Source organism: Chiloscyllium plagiosum, unplaced genomic scaffold (genome assembly GCF_037043375.1).
Source record: "Chiloscyllium plagiosum isolate Xiang-an unplaced genomic scaffold, Cpla_swu_hap1 HiC_scaffold_20, whole genome shotgun sequence".
NCBI lineage: Eukaryota > Metazoa > Chordata > Chondrichthyes > Orectolobiformes > Hemiscylliidae > Chiloscyllium > Chiloscyllium plagiosum.
In genome coordinates, this window is record NW_028270158.1 from 1382203 (window position 1) to 1400931 (window position 18729).

Sequence of the window (18729 nt, forward strand, 5' to 3'; positions counted from 1 at the left end):
GCTCCAGAGGTGTCATGCGGTCTAACAAGAGCTGCAGCTGGACACATGGCTTGCACTTCCTGTATTTGAACTGCATGACTACATTGTCAAATGAAAGCATGAGGCCAAGCAACTTGAAAAAAACATTTGGATACTTTGCATTCAGATAAGGATAAACCCTTAGATTTCTTTAAAAACCTTTGAGATAATTTCGAGAGAAGTCCAATGCTGAAACAAATGCTTACACAAGCCTCACAGAAATGAGAGAAGGGTCTTGTTGCATCATACAAAATTAGTAAACTGATTTCTAAAACTCGAAATGCTCACAACATTGGTGAGTTGTTTATCCTGCCTTCAATGTCCATAATAATATTTGATATCATGAATTTGAGTGCCAAAGAGGCAATTCAGGCAATTCTTTTCAGTAATTCTGCTGTTGCCAGAAGAGTCGACGAGGTGGCACAGCACACAGAACATAGAACATCGAATATCACAGCGCAGTACAGGCCCTTCGGCCCATCTAAATTACACCGTTCCATGATCATCCATATGTTTATCCAATGACCATTTAAATGCCCTTAAAGTTGATGAGTCTATGACTGTTGCAGGCAGTGCGTTCGACACCTATACTAGTCTCTGAGTAAAGAAACTACCTCTGACACCTATCGTACAGCTATCACCCCTCAATTTAAAGCTATGCCCCCTCATGCTAGCCATCACCATCCAAGGAAAAAGGCTCTCACTGTCAAGCTTATTGAACTGTCTGGTTATCTTATATGTCTCAATTAAATTACCTCTCAACCTTCTTCTAATGAAAACAGCCTCAAGTCCCTCAGCGTTTCCTCATAAGACCTTCCCTCCATACCAGGCAACATCCTAGTAAATCTCCTCTGGACTCTTTCCAAAGCTTCCACATCATTCCTATAATATGGTGACCAGAACTGTACGCAATACTGCAAGTGCAGCCGCACCAGAGTTTTGTACAGCTGTAGCATGATCTTGTGGCTCCAAAACTCAATCCCTCTACCAATAAAAGCTAACACACAGTACGTCTTCTTAACAACCCTATCAACCTGGGTGGCAACTTTCAGGGATCTATGTACATGGACACTAAGATCCCTCTGCTCATCTACACTACCAAGAATCTTACCATTAGCCCAGTATTCTTTATTCCTGTTGCTCTTTCCAAAGTGAATCACCTCACACTTTTCCACATTAAACTCCATTTGCCACCTCTCAGCCCATCTCTGCAGCTTATGTATGTCCCTCTATAGCCTGCAACATCCTTCAGCATTACCCACAACTCCACTGACCTCAGTGTCATCCGCAAATTTACTAACCCATCCTTCTACGCCATCATCCAGGTCATTTATTAAAATGACAAACAGCAGTGGCCCCAAAACAGATCCTTGTGGTACACCACGGGTAAGTGAACTCCAGGATGAACTTTTTCCATCAACCAACACCCTCTGTCTTCTTTCAGGTACCCAATTTCTGATCCAAATCACCAAATCAACCTCAATCCTATGCCTCCATATTTTGTGAAATAGACTACCATGGGGATCCTTATCAAACACTTTACTGAAATACATCTACAGGGTCAAAGTGAGGACTGCACTGCAGACGCTGCAGACCAGAGCTGAAAATGTGTTGCTGGAAAAGTGCAGCAGGTCAGGCAGCATCGAAGGAACAGGAGAATCGACGTTTCAGGCATGAGCCCTTCTTCAGGAATGAGGAAAGTGTGTCCAGCAGGCTAAGATAAAAGGTAGGGAGGAGGGACTTGGGGGAGGGGCGTTGGAAATGCGATAGGTGGAAGGAGGTTAAGATGAGGGTGATAAGGTGAGGGTGATAGGCCGGAGTGGGGGTGGGGGCGGAGAGGTCAGGAAGAAGATTGCAGGTTAGGAAGGTGGTGCTGAGTTCGAGGGTTGGGACTGAGACAAAGTGGGTGGAGGGGAAATAGGAAACTGGAGAAATCTGAGTTCATCCCTTGTGGTTGGCGGGTTCCTAGGCGGAAGATGAGACGCTCTTCCAACCGTCATGTTGCTATGGTCTGGCGATGGAGGAGTCTAAGGACCTGCATGTCCTTGGTGGAGTGGGAGGGGGATTTGAAGTGTTGAGCCACGGGGTGGTTGGGTTGGTTGGTCTGGGTGTCCCAGAGGTGATCTCTGAAACATTCCGCAAGTAGGCGGCCTGTCCCCTCCCTCCACACTCTCAGGCAGTACATTCCAGACCCTAAACCCTCGAGTGAACCTGCCTCCCCCCACCATCTTAGACTGGACACTCCAGACCCTAATCCTGCGAGTTAATCTCCCCCTTCCCCCAGACCCTCAGACAGTTCTTTCCAGACCCTAACCCCTCGAGTGAACTTGCCCCTCCCTCCACACATTACATTCTAGATCCTGAGCATTAAAAGCAGAATTTTTGTTTTTCACTCATGTTGCCTTTGATTCTTTCACCAACTATTTTCAACCTGTTCCGTGTGTTTCTCAACATCTTCACCAAAGGGATATTGCGGAGCAGTTCCTCAGGTTGATGTGTTAGGCCCAACCACCTTCAGTTGCTCGAGAAGAGTTTGCCCTTTTTCATGGACAATTCTACCACAGAGCCCTCTATTTGCATGTAGTCATTAAAGGTTATTAGTAATTTACCTGGCTCCATGATTGTTGTTTCTGCTTCTCTGTGCATGTCAGGAATGTATGAAGAAACCTGGAGCCTGTAACCATCTTCGACAGATAAGACAGTGCTGGAAGAATCATCTTCCAAATTCTCAAATACAGGATTATCTGTTAATGAAGAACATCACATATAACAGCTGTAGATATATTTCATATGAGGTCACGCAAATATAGTATGATTGAACATTCTGAGGACATATTAAGTTGAGTACAAGAACTTTTCCAATGATGGAATCGCTTTGCTCTGTAGGTCACTTGCTGCTTTACATTGTTTTGCATGTAAATAGTCAGGATATTTAACTTTCACTGGAAGGACAGTCAGGCCTTTGGTATAACACCTTGTCTGAATGATGGCCTCTCCAAACATATTGTATTTCTTAAGTATTACAAAGCACTGAGTTCAAACCTGCAACCTCTACCATCCAGAAGGACAAGGGTAGCTGATACAATGCATGCATGTTTCCCTCCAAGTCACTCATCATCTTGACTTGGAAATGTTTCCCTGTTCCTTCACTGTCACTGGGCCACAATCCTGAGACTCCCTCCTTAACAGAACATTTGGAGTACTTCACCCTAAGCACCGTGACCATTCACTGATACATTTTAAAAAGGTTAATATATCTTTGACTGCATGATTAAACAAGCAGACAAACAGAGGAAGAAGCAGAACTATTAAAAGATCACAGGCTACCAGATTTGTTTAAGGTTGAATTTGTGAAAACATGATACATAATGATTGGTAAAATGGTGTTCTCAGCTACAATCTTGTGTGGTTCTATAGCTGAGTTTGCATTCCTTCATGAATATTAGATTAGATTAGATTACTTATAGTGTGGAAACAGGCCCTTCGGCCCAACAAGCCCACACCGCCCCGCTGAAGCGCAACCCACCCATACCCCTGCATTTACCCCTTACCTAACACTACGGGCAATTTAACATGGCCAATTCACCTGACCCGCACATCTTTGGACTGTGGGAGGAAACCGGAGCACCCGGAGGAAACCCACACAGACACGGGGAGAATGTGCAAACTCCACACAGTCAGTCGCCTGAGGCGGGAATTGAACCCGGGTCTCTGGCGCTGTGAGGCAGCAGTGCTAACCACTGTGCCACCGTGCCGCCCACTATTATATTATATTATAATATTATAATGGAACAGAGTCACTCATAATCACTGTAAAAAAATGCCTGAGTTTGCAGTGGATAATTGAATCAGAATATTTTGTATTTTTGATGAATGTAATTGAATGATAAATAAGTATATTCTTTGATTGGTTTCTTTAGTAAAAAAAGAGAAAGCTGAGGAGTGACTTAATAGATGCCATTAAAATTATGAGTGTTTTTTTTAGATGCAAAAGGTGTGTCTCCACTTTTCATAGAATCCCTACAGTGTGGAAACAGGCCATTAGGCCCAACAAGTCTACACTGACCCACCCAGACCCATTCCCCTCTCCTATTGCTCTAATTTGCCACAAACTAATACAGCTAACCTCCACACCCCTGAACACCATGGGCAATTTAGCATGGCCAATTCGCCTAGCATGCACATCTTTGGATTGTGGGTGGAAACTGGAGCACCGGGAGGAAACCCACGCAGACACGGGGAGAATGTGCAAACTCCACACAGTCACCTGAGGCTGGAATTGAACCTGGGTCCCTTACACTGAGGCAGCTGTGCCTGATGAAGGGCTTTTGCCCGAAACGTCAATTTTCCTGCTCCTCAGATGCTGCCTGAACTACTGTGCTTTTCCAGCACCACTCTAATCTAGACAGCTGTACTAACCACCGAGCCACCGTAACACCCTGTTTTGAAACAGCAACATAGAAGACTATGAATGCATAATAGTCATCGACAAATCACTTTGGAATTTCAGCAGATAATTCATAGGGCAGTGAGAGTGTGGCACTTCACAACCATGAGAGAAGTTTCTTTTGTTTTTAGATTAGATTAGATTACAGTGTGGAAACAGGCCCTTCGGCCCAACCAGTCCACACCGCCCCGCCGAAGCGAAACCCACCCATACCCCTACATTTACCCCTTACCTAACACTACGGACAATTTAGCATGGCCAATTCACCTGACCCTGCACATCTTTGGACTGTGGGAGGAAACCGGAGCACCCGGAGGAAACCCACGCAGACACGGGGAGAATGTGCAAACTCCACACAGACAGTCGCCTGAGGCGGGAATTGAACCCGGGTCTCTGGCGCTGTGAGGCAGCAGTGCTAACCACTGTGCCACCGTGCCGCCCACTCATGGAATGAAGGTATCACTGGCTAGGCCAGCAAGTGTTACCCATCCCTGAATGGACCTGAGAGGTTAGTGGAAATCCGCCTTTTTGAACTGATGTGGTCCATTTGGCTTGACTTTGCTGCAGTGATTTTCTACAACTGAGAGGTTTGCTCAGTCAATTCAGACTTGACTTGAAACAAGTTGGACAACTTCAACATACAGAGGGATGTAGGTTACAGGTCCATGGTTCCCTGACAGTGGTAACACAAGTGGATAACATGGTCATGAAGCCGTTGGGCATACTTGCCTTCATCAATTAGGGTATAGATAAAAAATTCTGGATCAATGGTGCTGGAAGAGCACAGCAGTTCAGGCAGCATCCGAGGAGCTTCAGCAAAAATTGGCAAGTCATGCCACAGCTGCTTAGAACTTTAGTTAGGCTATATTTGGAATATTTGAAATATAGTTCCTAATCACCACACTACAAGAAGGATGCAGAGGCTTTGGAGAAGGTAAGAAATAATTTACTAGGATGTGGCCAAATTTGAAGGGTATTAGCTATGAAGAGAGACTGGACAAACTTGGTCTGTTTTCACTGAAACATTGAAGAATAAGGGACAACCTGATCAAAGTTAAACTTATGAGAGGCACAGGCAGACTGCATGTTTGGAGCCTTTTTCCCAGGATAGAAGCATCAGTTACTAGGGGACAAAGGTTTAAGGCAAAAGGGGGAAAGGTTAAAAGAGATGTCAGAGACAAGTTTTTTGACACAGAGGGTGCTAAGTGCCTGGAATATGCAGCCAGAGGAGGTAGACGTGGGTAGAGTAGCAATGTTCAAGAGGCATCTTGACAGATTCATCAATAGGCAGCAAATAAAGGGATACAGATTGTGTACATGCAAAAAGCTTTTAGTTTAGAAAGGCATTGTGTGTAAGTGCAGTTTTGGTGCTGAAGAACTGCTCCTGTGCTGTACGTTTTATGTTCTTTAAATGCCAAACCAATTGTGCCCAATGACCTCTTTCTGTTTTGCATATTGTTTTAAAATTCATTCACAGGATATGGGCTTCACTGGTTTGGCTGATAGTTATTGCCCATTTCCAATTGGTAAGGTGATGGTAAGCTGCCATCGGTGCTTAGGGTGAAGTACTCCAAATGTTCTGTTAAGGAGAGAGTCTCACGATCGTGACCCAGTGACAGTGAAGGAACAGGGAAACATTTCCAAGTCAAGATGGTGAGTGACTTGGAGGGAAATGTGCACATGGTATATCAGCTACCCTTGTACTTCTAGAAGGTAGAGATTGCAGGTTTGGAAGGTGCTGTTGAAGGAGTCTTAGTGAATTTCTGCAGTGCATCATATAGTTAATACATTGCTGCTATTGAGCATCAGTGGTAGATAGACTGAATGTTGAAAATGATGGATGATGTGCCAGTCAAGTGGATTGCCTTATCCTGATAGAGTCAAGCTTTTTGAATGTTGGTGAACTTGGAAATTACTGTAATTACTGGAAGTGACAAACTTGTTATTGCTATGTTAGCGTAGATAAAAAAATTAGGTTCGAGAGCACAAAATCAAATTACATGAACTACCAGTAACTAATTGAAAAAAGACTTTCTTGAAAAAAATTGTAAATACATATTGTTTTCATGGCACAAATAATGATTTGAAAACTAAGTTCATTTTGCACATAAACAACTGAGTAATGAAGAAAACATACCATATCCAACTTCATTTTCATAAGGATTCACATGAATTAACGCTGGTCTTCCTGTGCTTTGATCGCTTTCCATCGATCTCATTTGGAGAATTTCTGGCCACTCCCACCGTCTCTGGAAATCTGGTGAATCAAATGGATTCTCCTGGTAGTGGGATTGCAGTGTAGATGTGTGGAATGAAAGTGATCGCCCCTGTGCACTAACACAACCAAGAACAAATCCATTTGCAAACTGGTTTATTTTTAGACAAAATAATAATACATAAATTTCACTTTGTAATCCTAGTCAGGAGAACCAATTGCAGCTCTTCACTTATTTACTGATGATGTCTCAGCTCAGCAGAGAATTGAGATACGTCATCAATGTAGAATAAACCGAACCTTAATACGTTTAAGTTTAAGATAAATGAACATACCTAAATAACATTTAAACAATACATTTTAAAAAATATCCAGTGTTTTACAGATGACATTTCCAACTATGTTTTGTTAAGTTTCTAGAATCTATTTACCATTTGATAATACTCTCTTATATCAATATTCCTGCGTTTTGAAGAAATGTGATACTACCATATGAACGTAGACTATAAGAATTTGTGCTCCCTCTGCAGAGTGTTTTGTGTTGAAGAGTGAATGGAACTTGTTGCCAAATTACCCTGAGACTATTTTCTTCAAACCTATAGTAATTACTTAACAAACACCTTTGAACTCTCTGCACATGCTACTGCTCTTGGTTCAATGTAACCACAGGAGAATTTAAAAATGTCGTGCTTCAAAAACAACAGCATCAACAATAATGTCACGACAGCTTACATCAGCCTTGTTTGTTTGTTACTAATTACATGACTTTTCTCATCTTTCCACAGAAATACCACTTACGTCACCTGCCCTGCAAACTACATTGATCATTGTGCAGTCCCAATGGGATTAGTCACACACTGCTTTAACATTATATCTTGAAGTGGAAACAGTAGCAAATGAAGAAAACAATTGCATTAATTCCAGAATAGTACAGAGCACGGACGTTGCCAAAGCATTATTCAATTCTCAAATCCCATTCTTCAAAATTACGGGTTACAGAATTCACTTATGAGATCACTTCATAGAATCCCTACAGTGTAGAAACAGGCCCTTTGGCCCAACTGACCCTCCAAAGAATATTCCACCCAAATCCATTCCCCTAGTCTATTACTCTACATTTACCACAGACTAATGCACCTAACGTACACATCCCTGAACACTAAGGGCAATTTAGCATGGCCAGTTCACTCTAATCTGCACATCTTCAGACTGTGGGAGGAAACCGGAGCACCCGGAGGAAACCCACACAGACACGGGGAGAATGTGCAAACTCCACACAGACAGTCACCCGAGGCTGGAATCAAACCTGCGTCCCTGTGAGGCAACAGTGCTAACCACCGAGCCACCGTGCCACCCCTAAATAAAAAGTTATTTGTTGGAGTCATAATTTATCCTTTTGAAGCAGTTAAAGCAAAATCAGAGATATTACTGCATGAAAGCTGGGAGCACATATGAATCAGGAGCAGATGTGGCCATTGTCAATTCTGCTCCAGCTTTCAATCCAATCATGTTTGCTGATTGTAACCTCATCATCACATTCCCCCTTTCCACCAATAACATTTCACCCACTCCCTCACTAAGATTCTAGCTATCTCCACCTGAAAAATATTCAAACCAACAACACCCTTGGAGGTACAGAGTTCCCACATCTCATGAACCCTCACTCAAAGTTTCTCCTCATCCTCATCTTAAAATGAGTGACACCCCATTTTGAAATGTAAGCCCTAATTTTAGATTCTCCTACAAGAGAAAATATCTACCTGTCAAGACCCCCAGGAATTAACGGGTTTCAACCAGGTCAGGTCTTACACTTCAAAACTCCAATGGAGTTGCCTCCAAACCTCTCTTCCCTCATAACCAAGTCCAAATTCAGGGAGCCCCATACTTCTAGATTTCCAGAGGTATTAATTTTTTTAATACTTCTTAAAAATGTATTTTACTCACCTCATTTTACTAAATTCACCTAACTGCAATTACATGCAAGTATTTGTTCCTGAATGTATTCTCCCATTGCTGGACTGGACACTGCCTTTTATAAAGCATAATAGCCTCTGCAATAATTAAATAGCGAGGTAAAAAGGGTGTATCCTTGGAACTAACCACATGGCAGGAATAAAGAGTATTGGGCTAATGGTAAGATTCTCGGTAGTGTAGATGAGCAGAGAAGTCTCAGTGTCCATGTACATAGATCCCTGAAAGTTACCACCCAGATTGATAGGGTTGTTAAGAAGACGTATGGTGTATTAGCTTTTATTGGTAGAGAATTTGAGTTTCGGAGCCACAAGATCATGCTGCAGCTGTACAAAACTCTGGTGCAGTCGCACTTAGACTATTGCGTATAGTTCTGGTCACCACATTATAGGAAGGGTGTGTAAACTTTGGAAAGGGTGCAGAGGAGATTTACTAGGATGTTGCCTGGTATAGAGGGAAGGTCTTATGAGGAAAGGCTGAAAGACTTGAGGCTGTTTTCATTAGAGAGAACGTTGAGAGGTGACTTAATTGAGACATATAAGATAATCAGAGGGTTACCTAGGGTTGACAGTGAGAGCCTTTTTCCTCCAATGGTGATGGCTAACACGAGAGGATGTAGCTTTAAATTGAAGGGTGATAGATGTATGACAGATGTTAGAGGTAGTGTCTTTACTCAGAGAGTAGTAGGGGCGTGGAACACACTGCCTGCAACAGCAGTAGACCTGCCAACAGTAAGGGCATTTAAATGGTAATTGGATAAACATATGGATGATAATGGAATAGTGTAGGATAGATGGGCTTCAGATTGGTTCCATAGGTTGGCGCAACATTGAGGGCTGAAGGACCTGTACTGTGCTGGAATGTTCTATGTTCTATATTCTACTGACAATTTGCTACGCACAAGAGGTCGTATTAATGCAGAAGGATGAACCAGTGACCTGGGTACACAGGTTGACTGGTCAGTTTCAAAGCACCACAGCTTTCAGAGCAGGGAAGCTACCACCTGGTCAGGAATGGCACAGAATACGAGAGGTACCAGAGGAACAAATTGCAGCCCTATACTGATTCTTTGTCATCTGTTATGCCATATATCATTCTTGAAAATGAGCTTTTTACCTTTCTTATACTTGTGAGCACAAAGCTCTTGTATAATTATTGACAAGAAGCTTAGTTTCTTGTCAACAGTAACCGGGACCGGTGATTTATCTCACAGGAAAGTATTGCTTCACTAACCAGTAGAGGTCAGACAGCGCCTCTGAATACTTGTGAACAGATCTGACAAGTTACAGAGAAAGGAAGCGCTGGCACTGCTAATATGCATTTTGAACAGAGTCTGCTCAGCCCCTGAATGATGAAGCAATGGTGAAGCACTTGGTAAAATATTGCAAAGACAGAACAATAAAATTCCCAATATCAAGGAGAAAAATTCCAGTTTTCCACCCAAACTTTTAGTAGTGGAATGAGAAACTTGTTTGTGAGCATTGAGAGGCCTATTTGCATGCGTTAACATCCACATTATTACCTAATCTCCCTCATTTAAATGCAGTTTGCTATTTTCTTATGCACCAGAGAGAGACCTGATTGTGACAGCTCCTGACATGAATCTCAGAGTGAGTATGTGGTGCTGCATCTCGCCCACTGGGTAACCCAAGATGTCCACCTTGGGTAGTAATCCCCAATATGTCAGGTTACATCCCATGGACAGCAGCCATCTGCAAAGGATCTCTGTCCACAAAGGTTATCATTGGCAACACAACAGTCTCTCCATATCATCAGGGCAGACTAGGGACACAGCTTTAATACAGTTCACCCTTTCAATTTTTTGAAATATTCATTTTGTGGAATGAGGCCATCACTGGCTGGCCCAGCATTTATTGCCCATCCCTAGTTGCCCCTTGAGAAGGTGGTGGTGAGCTGTCTTCCTGAACTGTCACAGTCCACCTGCTTTAAAAATGTATTTTGGAGGTGACGTTGCATTGCTGCTGCCAGGTTGCTTTGTGTGCTGGGACAGGGATCCAATAGGGGTTTTGGAGGAAACCTTTCGGAGTGCTCTCTCAGATTCTCACAGCTTTCTTTAAAGCTCTGCTTTGCCGTTTAGCACAGACAGAAAGCCAGGCAGCATGTGACATTTGGAAGCAATGAAAAGTTGAGGGGATTATGGTCAGCTGGGGTTGGTCCTTCATCAGTCAAGAAAGGTAGTGAGGTGTCGCAACTGGGTCAACAGGAAGTGCAGAGGGCAGGAAGAACCATTCATTTTGAGAGATGGAGTAGTGATCGTCATTAGGGTAAGTTGCTATGTGCAATGCAGAGAGTAGTAGACGCTGAGCCTTGTGGGAGGTTGGTGCAACGGCAGAGGTAGAGTGAGCATGAAGTACCAGAGATATCATGGTGATACTTAACCCTGCAGAGCGCAGGAGGTCATTAACATAGTAATGGCAGTGCTCAGTGTTCCTCCTGACCATGGGCAATGCACTGATCCGGATAACTTTTTCAGACCAGTCTAGGTCCATTTGGGGTTTAAATACAATGCCCAGGGCCTGCAGGCTGGAAGGTCCTGGCACCAGACACATTCTATTGCTGCTGAACACAGGGAGTGTGGGAATGGTACTGTGAAGGCATGGTGCATACTTAATAAGGTGAGCAACAGAGAGTTGTAACTCACAGGGGCTCACAGAAAGAAATCTTCCATGAAACTCCCCAACATTGATACTTAGCCAATATTTGTAAAGTTTAGATTTCATTTTTATTGTTTGTAGTAACATTATAATCTTGAATTTGTATAGTCTAAATAGTTCACTGCATTTCCAGTATTAAGTAATTTAGGAACAACTGGCTATAGGCACTACAGGATCTATATAAAGTAAGGGTAAAGTTACCATACTGTTACCAGATCTGCTGCTGTCTCATTAGAAAGAGACAAACTGGTGATGACTTGACCTGAGGATCACCATGTTTCAGGCCAAGGGAGCAGTTGAGAAGGAGAGTCCTTCATGTTAATTTCAGCCAACGTGGCAATGTGCCCATGATGTTGTGCCAACTGAGCTAAACTGACTCCAATAAACTGTATATTGGTACAGACCAAGCAAGTGCTTCCCAACCTTTTCAGTAACATTGTGCACTTTAAAGAGACAAACAATTCCATAATACAGCCAGTTTTTGCAGCTGAATTGATTTCTCATAAACATTATGTTTATTTACATCTACTATGGTTGCAGTCTTACTAGAGAGGTTTGCAACATAGTGCATACAATAAACAAAATAAGGATTAAATGTTTTAATGTTTCACAGTTTATAGTGACATATTTTCAAAATCTGTTCTAGTCAACTATTTCTAACTATTCATGTCCCTCAATCTGTTCCACATATTGTACTGAATCGATACATAATTAAATTTCAAAGGATCAGAGCAAAACATGAAACAGAGTAAATTGCAATCAACCGGGTTAGTGGGAAGCATGGGCCTGTGAGTATACACAGAGTCTTTTAATCCAGGGAGGAATTAATGAAAGGACCACCTACACATCTCGCTGCACTGACAAGTCATTAGCTTGCTTTGTCTCAAATGCTGTTGAAAGGCCACTTGTTTAAACTATTATGACATTTTAATTTTGCTCATGGTTAGAATGATCGTGCATTTTAGAATTGAGAAACCAATATCTTGCTTTTCAGTTGATCATTCATTTTTACAAATTTTAGTTTAACTTTTGTTGAAGTTGTTTAAGATGCAATATAGAATTTCCCTTCCTTTGTACTAAGTTTCATGGTTTACTTGGGGAATTCTCACGGTACACCAGTGTGCCATGGTCTAAACACATTTAACACCACAACTACAATTCAACATCATATATAATATTGCAAAGGCCACTTTCAATTTTTTGTCTAGTAGACAAAAATTTTGTCTAGTAGACAAAAAATGGGAAACAATACTAATATTAAATGAAAAAATGTTAAAAAAAGTTTGCAGTTTTGAAAAGGAGTTTCAGGAGCAGAAGCAGACCAAATTTCTATTTAAAGGGGAATAGTTTACAGCAGAAGTTTACAGCAGAAGATCAAGCATTTAAATATAAAACAGCAATTTAGCTTTTAATGCAGCCTCACACAACTGTGTCACAATAGACTGTTTACTTTTTTAACATCAACTTCCTTATTTGCCTGTGTCTCTCTCTATTCTTCATGGGTATAGATAAAGTCATCATTGTCCCAGAGGACCAAAGGGCTCCTCTCTTAAGTGAGACCTTAGGAAAGGCAGGAAAATGTTAGCTGAAAAAGAACAAATAAATAATCCCGTGAAAGCTTTCCTTTACTGAATCTAAGACCAGGAAGTGATTTATCAATACTGGTACTGAGCTGAGTTTAAGGCAAAGTACTCCACTCAGCTTGCTACTCCTTGTTTTGCTAGTGTGCTTCCAATTAAACCTGTTGGACTATAACCTGGTGTTGTGTGATTTTTAACTTGCGACTCTTTGTGTAATCATTTGGTTTGGATCGAGTTGACCATCAACTTGAGCATTTAACGTTTGAGTACAGATCAGCCCTGACCAAAGCTCCCAGTTTACCAGAGTCAAAGGACATTGTGGGAGAGTTTAGGGCTGTTAACAGTGGTACAGATTGGAAAGCTGAACATACTTTGAACAAAATGAATCAAACTGCAATTATTGGATGAATATACAAAATAACTATTGTATTATTGTTAGTAGTGAGTAGAGTAAACATTGCCACTTTGCTTTATATTATCAATAAAATTTCAATGAGCTAATAATGAAATCAAAGTTTTTGCCGCCTCTGATTTTCCCCTCTGTGAACTAATTGCCCAACATTGCATTGGTGACCTCATCATTCCCTCCTCTCATCCTTTGTTTCTTCTCTCCAGACTTCATCATCACCAGCCCTCAGGTACTTGGTGATGATGATGACGTACATGGTGCTACAACTCTGTGAGACTCTGAGGTGTGGAAGGAAGCTCTATACGTAAGAATGCGAATAAAGAATTCACAGGACTTCTTTTGTTTCTTCATGCAATATGGGCATCACTGTCTAGACGAGTATTTATTGCCGCTGTGTGATTGCCCTGGAGAGGGTGGGGTGAGGTGACTTCCTGAACTGCTAAAGTCCTTGCGTTGCAGGACTCCCCTAGTGCTTTTCCAGACAGATTTCCAGAATTTTACCCAGAGAGTGACCAAGAGTGACAAAAGGGCTACTCTGAGATAAGGTAAAGTCAGAGCTGTAGCACACTCAGAATAGGACCAGTGTAACTAGGTAGAATAACCACAAGAGTGCAGTATACACATCCAAAACCCAAACCAGGCAGATTCCCAAGAGGATATCCAAAATGGTACAGGCTCAAGTCCATGGATTTGGAGATGCCGGTGTTGGACTGGGGTGTACAAAGTTAAAAATCACACAATGAGAAAGTGAGGACTGCAGATGCTGGAGATCAGAGCTGAAAATGTATTGCTAGAAAAGCGCAGCAGGTCAGGCAGCATCCAAGGAGCAAGAGAATCATTTTCCGATATGGCTAGGAAGAACTGTTTGTTAACTGTATGGATCCTTCTATGGATGAAGAACAGTAGAGGTCCTTTACAGGTCTGTGAGAGTGTTGCCCTGAGCTGGGGCAGGTCTGTGAGAGTGTTGTCCTGAGCTGGGGTAGGTCTGTGAGAGTGTTGCCCTGAGCTGGGGCAGGTCTGTGAGAGTGTTGTCCTGAGCTGGGGTAGGTCTGTGAGAGTGTTGCCCTGAGCTGGGGCAGGTCTGTGAGAGTGTTGTCCTGAGCTGGGGCAGGTCTGTGAGAGTGTTGTCCTGAGCTGGGGCAGGTCTGTGAGAGTGTTGTCCTGAGCTGGGGTAGGTCTGTGAGAGTGTTGTCCTGAGCTGGGGCAGGTCTGTGAGAGTGTTGTCCTGAGCTGGGGCAGGTCTGTGAGAGTGTTGTCCTGAGCTGGGGTAGGTCTGTGAGAGTGCTGCCCTGAGCTGGGGCAGGTCTGTGACAGTGTTGTCCTGAGCTGGGGTAGGTCTGTGAGAGTGTTGTCCTGAGCTGGGGCAGGGCTGAGTGAGTGTTGTCCTGAGCTGGGGCAGGTCTGTGAGAGTGTTGTCCTGAGCTGGGGTAGGTCTGTGACAGTGTTGTCCTGAGCTGGGGTAGGTCTGTGAGAGTGTTGTCCTGAGCTGGGGCAGGTCTGTGAGAGTGTTGTCCTGAGCTGGGGCAGGTCTGTGAGAGTGTTGTCCTGAGCTGGGGCAGGTCTGTGAGAGTGTTGTCCTGAGCTGGGGTAGGTCTGTGAGAGTGTTGTCCTGAGCTGGGGCAGGGCTGAGTGAGTGTTGTCCTGAGCTGGGGCAGGTCTGTGAGAGTGTTGTCCTGAGCTGGGGTAGGTCTGTGAGAGTGTTGTCCTGAGCTGGGGCAGGGCTGAGTGAGTGTTGCCCTGAGCTGGGGTAGGTCTGTGTGAGTGTTGCCCTGAGCTGGGGTAGGTCTGTGAGAGTGTTGTCCTGAGCTGGGGTAGGTCTGTGAGAGTGTTGTCCTGTGCTGTGGCAGCACTGTGAGAGTGATGTCCTGAGCTGGGGGCAGCTCTGTGAGAGTGATGTCCTGAGCTGGGGTAGGTCTGTGAGAGTGTTGTCCTGAGCTGGGGTAGGGCTGTGAGAGTGTTGTCCTGAGCTTGGGCAGGTCTGTGAGAGTGTTGTCCTGAGCTGGGGCAGGTCTGTGAGAGTGTTGTCCTGAGCTGGGGTAGGTCTGTGAGAGTGTTGTCCTGAGCTGGGGCAGGTCTGTGAGAGTGTTGTCCTGAGCTGGGGTAGGTCTGTGAGAGTGTTGTCCTGAGCTGGGGCAGGTCTGTGAGAGTGTTGTCCTGAGCTGGGGTAGGTCTGTGAGAGTGTTGTCCTGAGCTGGGGTAGGGCTGTGAGAGTGTTGTCCTGAGCTTGGGCAGGTCTGTGAGAGTGTTGTCCTGAGCTGGGGCAGGGCTGTGAGAGTGTTGTCCTGAGCTGGGGCAGGTCTGTGAGAGTGTTGTCCTGAGCTGGGGTAGGTCTGTGAGAGTGTTGTCCTGAGCTGGGGTAGGGCTGTGAGAGTGTTGTCCTGAGCTTGGGTAGGTCTGTGAGAGTGTTGTCCTGAGCTGGGGTAGGGCTGTGAGAGTGTTGTCCTGAGCTTGGGCAGGTCTGTGAGAGTGTTGTCCTGAGCTGGGGCAGGTCTGTGAGAGTGTTGTCCTGAGCTGGGGCAGGTCTGTGAGAGTGTTGTCCTGAGCTGGGGTAGGTCTGTGAGAGTGTTGTCCTGAGCTGGGGCAGGTCTGTGAGAGTGTTGTCCTGAGCTGGGGTAGGTCTGTGAGAGTGTTGTCCTGAGCTGGGGGCAGCTCTGTGAGAGTGATGTCCTGAGCTGGGGTAGGTCTGTGAGAGTGTTGTCCTGAGCTGGGGTAGGGCTGTGAGAGTGTTGTCCTGAGCTTGGGCAGGTCTGTGAGAGTGTTGTCCTGAGCTGGGGCAGGTCTGTGAGAGTGTTGTCCTGAGCTGGGGTAGGTCTGTGAGAGTGTTGCCCTGAGCTGGGGCAGGTCTGTGACAGTGTTGTCCTGAGCTGGGGCAGGTCTGTGACAGTGTTGCCCTGAGCTGGGGCAGGTCTGAGAGAGTGTTGTCCTGAGCTGGGGCGGGTCTGTGAGAGTGTTGCCCTGAGCTGGGGCAGGTCTGAGAGAGTGTTGTCCTGAGCTGGGGCAGGTCTGTGAGATTGTTGTCCTGAGCTGGGGTAGGGCTGTGAGAGTGTTGTCCTGAGCTTGGGCAGGTCTGTGAGAGTGTTGTCCTGAGCTGGGGCAGGGCTGTGAGAGTGATGTCCTGAGCTGGGGTAGGTCTGTGAGAGTGTTGTCCTGAGCTGGGGTAGGGCTGTGAGAGTGTTGTCCTGAGCTTGGGCAGGTCTGTGAGAATGTTGTCCTGAGCTGGGGCAGGTCTGTGAGAGTGTTGTCCTGAGCTGGGGCAGGTCTGTGAGAGTGTTGTCCTGAGCTGGGGCAGGTCTGTGAGAGTGTTGTCCTGAGCTGGGGCAGGTCTGTGAGAGTGTTGTCCTGAGCTGGGGTAGGTCTGTGAGAGTGTTGTCCTGAGCTGGGGGCAGCTCTGTGAGAGTGATGTCCTGAGCTGGGGTAGGTCTGTGAGAGTGTTGTCCTGAGCTGGGGTAGGGCTGTGAGAGTGTTGTCCTGAGCTTGGGCAGGTCTGTGAGAGTGTTGTCCTGAGCTGGGGCAGGTCTGTGAGAGTGTTGTCCTGAGCTGGGGTAGGTCTGTGAGAGTGTTGCCCTGAGCTGGGGCAGGTCTGTGACAGTGTTGTCCTGAGCTGGGGCAGGTCTGTGACAGTGTTGCCCTGAGCTGGGGCAGGTCTGTGAGAGTGTTGCCCTGAGCTGGGGCGGGTCTGTGAGAGTGTTGCCCTGAGCTGGGGCAGGTCTGTGAGAGTGTTGTCCTGAGCTGGGGTAGGTCTGTGAGAGTGTTGTCCTGAGCTGGGGCAGGTCTGTGAGAGTGTTGTCCTGAGCTGGGGCAGGTCTGTGAGAGTGTTGTCCTGAGCTGGGGCAGGTCTGTGAGGGTGTTGCTCTGAGCTGGGGCAGGTCTGTGAGGGTGTTGTCCTGAGCTGGGGCCGGTCTGTGAGAGTGTTGTCCTGAGCTGGGGCAGGTCTGTGAGAGTGTTGCCCTGAGCTGGGGTAGGTCTGAGAGAGTGTTGTCCTGAGCTGGGGCAGGTCTGAGAGAGTGTTGTCCTGAGCTGGGGCAGGTCTGTGAGAGTGTTGCCCTGAGCTGGGGCAGGTCTGTGACAGTGTTGTCCTGAGCTGGGGCAGGTCTGTGACAGTGTTGTCCTGAGCTGGGGTAGGTCTGTGAGGGTGTTGTCCTGAGCTGGGGCAGGTCTGTGAGAGTGTTGTCCTGAGCTGGGGTAGGTCTGTGAGAGTGCTGTCCTGAGCTGGGGCAGGTCTGTGAGAGTGTTGTCCTGAGCTGGGGTAGGTCTGTGAGAGTGTTGTCCTGAGCTGGGGCAGGTCTGTGAGAGTATTGTCCTGAGCTGGAGCAGGTCTGTGACAGTGTTGCCCTGAGCTGGGGCAGGTCTGTGAGAGTGTTGTCCTGAGCTGGGGCAGGTCTGTGAGAGTGTTGTCCTGAGCTGGGGCAGGTCTGTGACAGTGTTGCCCTGAGCTGGGGCAGGTCTGTGACAGTGTTGTCCTGAGCTGGGGCAGGTCTGTGAGAGTGTTGTCCTGAGCTGGGGCAGGTCTGTGACAGTGTTGCCCTGAGCTGGGGCAGGTCTGTGAGAGTGTTGTCCTGAGCTGGGGTAGGTCTGTGAGAGTGTTGTCCTGAGCTGGGGTAGGTCTGTGAGAGTGTTGCCCTGAGCTGGGGCAGGTCTGTGAGAGTGTTGTCCTGAGCTGGGGCAGGTCTGTGAGAGTGTTGTCCTGAGCTGGGGCAGGTCTGAGAGAGTGTTGTCCTGAGCTGGGACAGGTCTGTGAGAGTGTTGCCCTGAGCTGGGGTGGGTCTGTGAGAGTGTTGTCCTGAGCTGGGGCGGGTCTGTGACAGTGTTGTCCTGAGCTGGGGCAGGTCTGTGAGAGTGTTGCCCTGAGCTGGGGCAGGGCTGTGAGAGTGTTGCCCTGAGCTGGGGTGGGTCTGTGAGAGTGTTGTCCTGAGCTGGGGCAGGTCTGTGACAGTGTTGTCCTGAGCTGGGGCGGATCTGTGACAGTGTTGTCCTGAGCTGGGGTAGGTCTGTGAGAGTGTTGTCCTGAGCTGGGGCAGGTCTGTGAGAGTGTTGTCCTGAGCTGGGGCAGGTCTGTGAGAGTGTTGTCCTGAGCTGGGGTAGGTCTGTGAGAGTGTTGTCCTGAGCTGGGGCAGGTCTGTGAGAGTGTTGTCCTGAGCTGGGGCAGGTCTGTGAGAGTGTTGTCCTGAGCTGGGGCAGGTCTGTGAGGGTGTTGTCCTGAGCTGGGGTAGGTCTGTGACAGTGTTGTCCTGAGCTGGGGCAGGTCTGTGACAGTGTTGTCCTGAGCTGGGGCAGGTCTGTGACAGTGTTGTCCTGAGCTGGGGCAGGTCTGTGAGAGTGTTGTCCTGAGCTGGGGCAGGTCTGTGAGAGTGTTGTCCTGAGCTGGGGCAGGTCTGTGAGAGTGTTGTCCTGAGCTGGGGCAGGTCTGTGAGAGT

The 18729-nt window shown here is 46.2% G+C and overlaps 1 protein-coding gene across 5 annotated transcripts in view; it reads right to left on the minus strand.

Annotated features, from left to right (window-relative positions):
• The window catches only part of tmc5 (transmembrane channel like 5), a 261115-nt gene that overhangs the window by 155755 nt on the left and 86631 nt on the right, over nucleotides 1-18729 (minus strand). For all 5 annotated transcript variants that reach the window (XM_087998078.1, XM_087998077.1, XM_087998074.1 and 2 more), the window contains 2 exons: nucleotides 6603-6799; nucleotides 2628-2762 (listed from right to left, as the gene is read on the minus strand). In XM_087998078.1, coding sequence (XP_087854204.1) covers nucleotides 2628-2762; nucleotides 6603-6799 — 332 coding nt within the window. The remainder of the gene's footprint in view (nucleotides 1-2627; nucleotides 2763-6602; nucleotides 6800-18729) is intronic.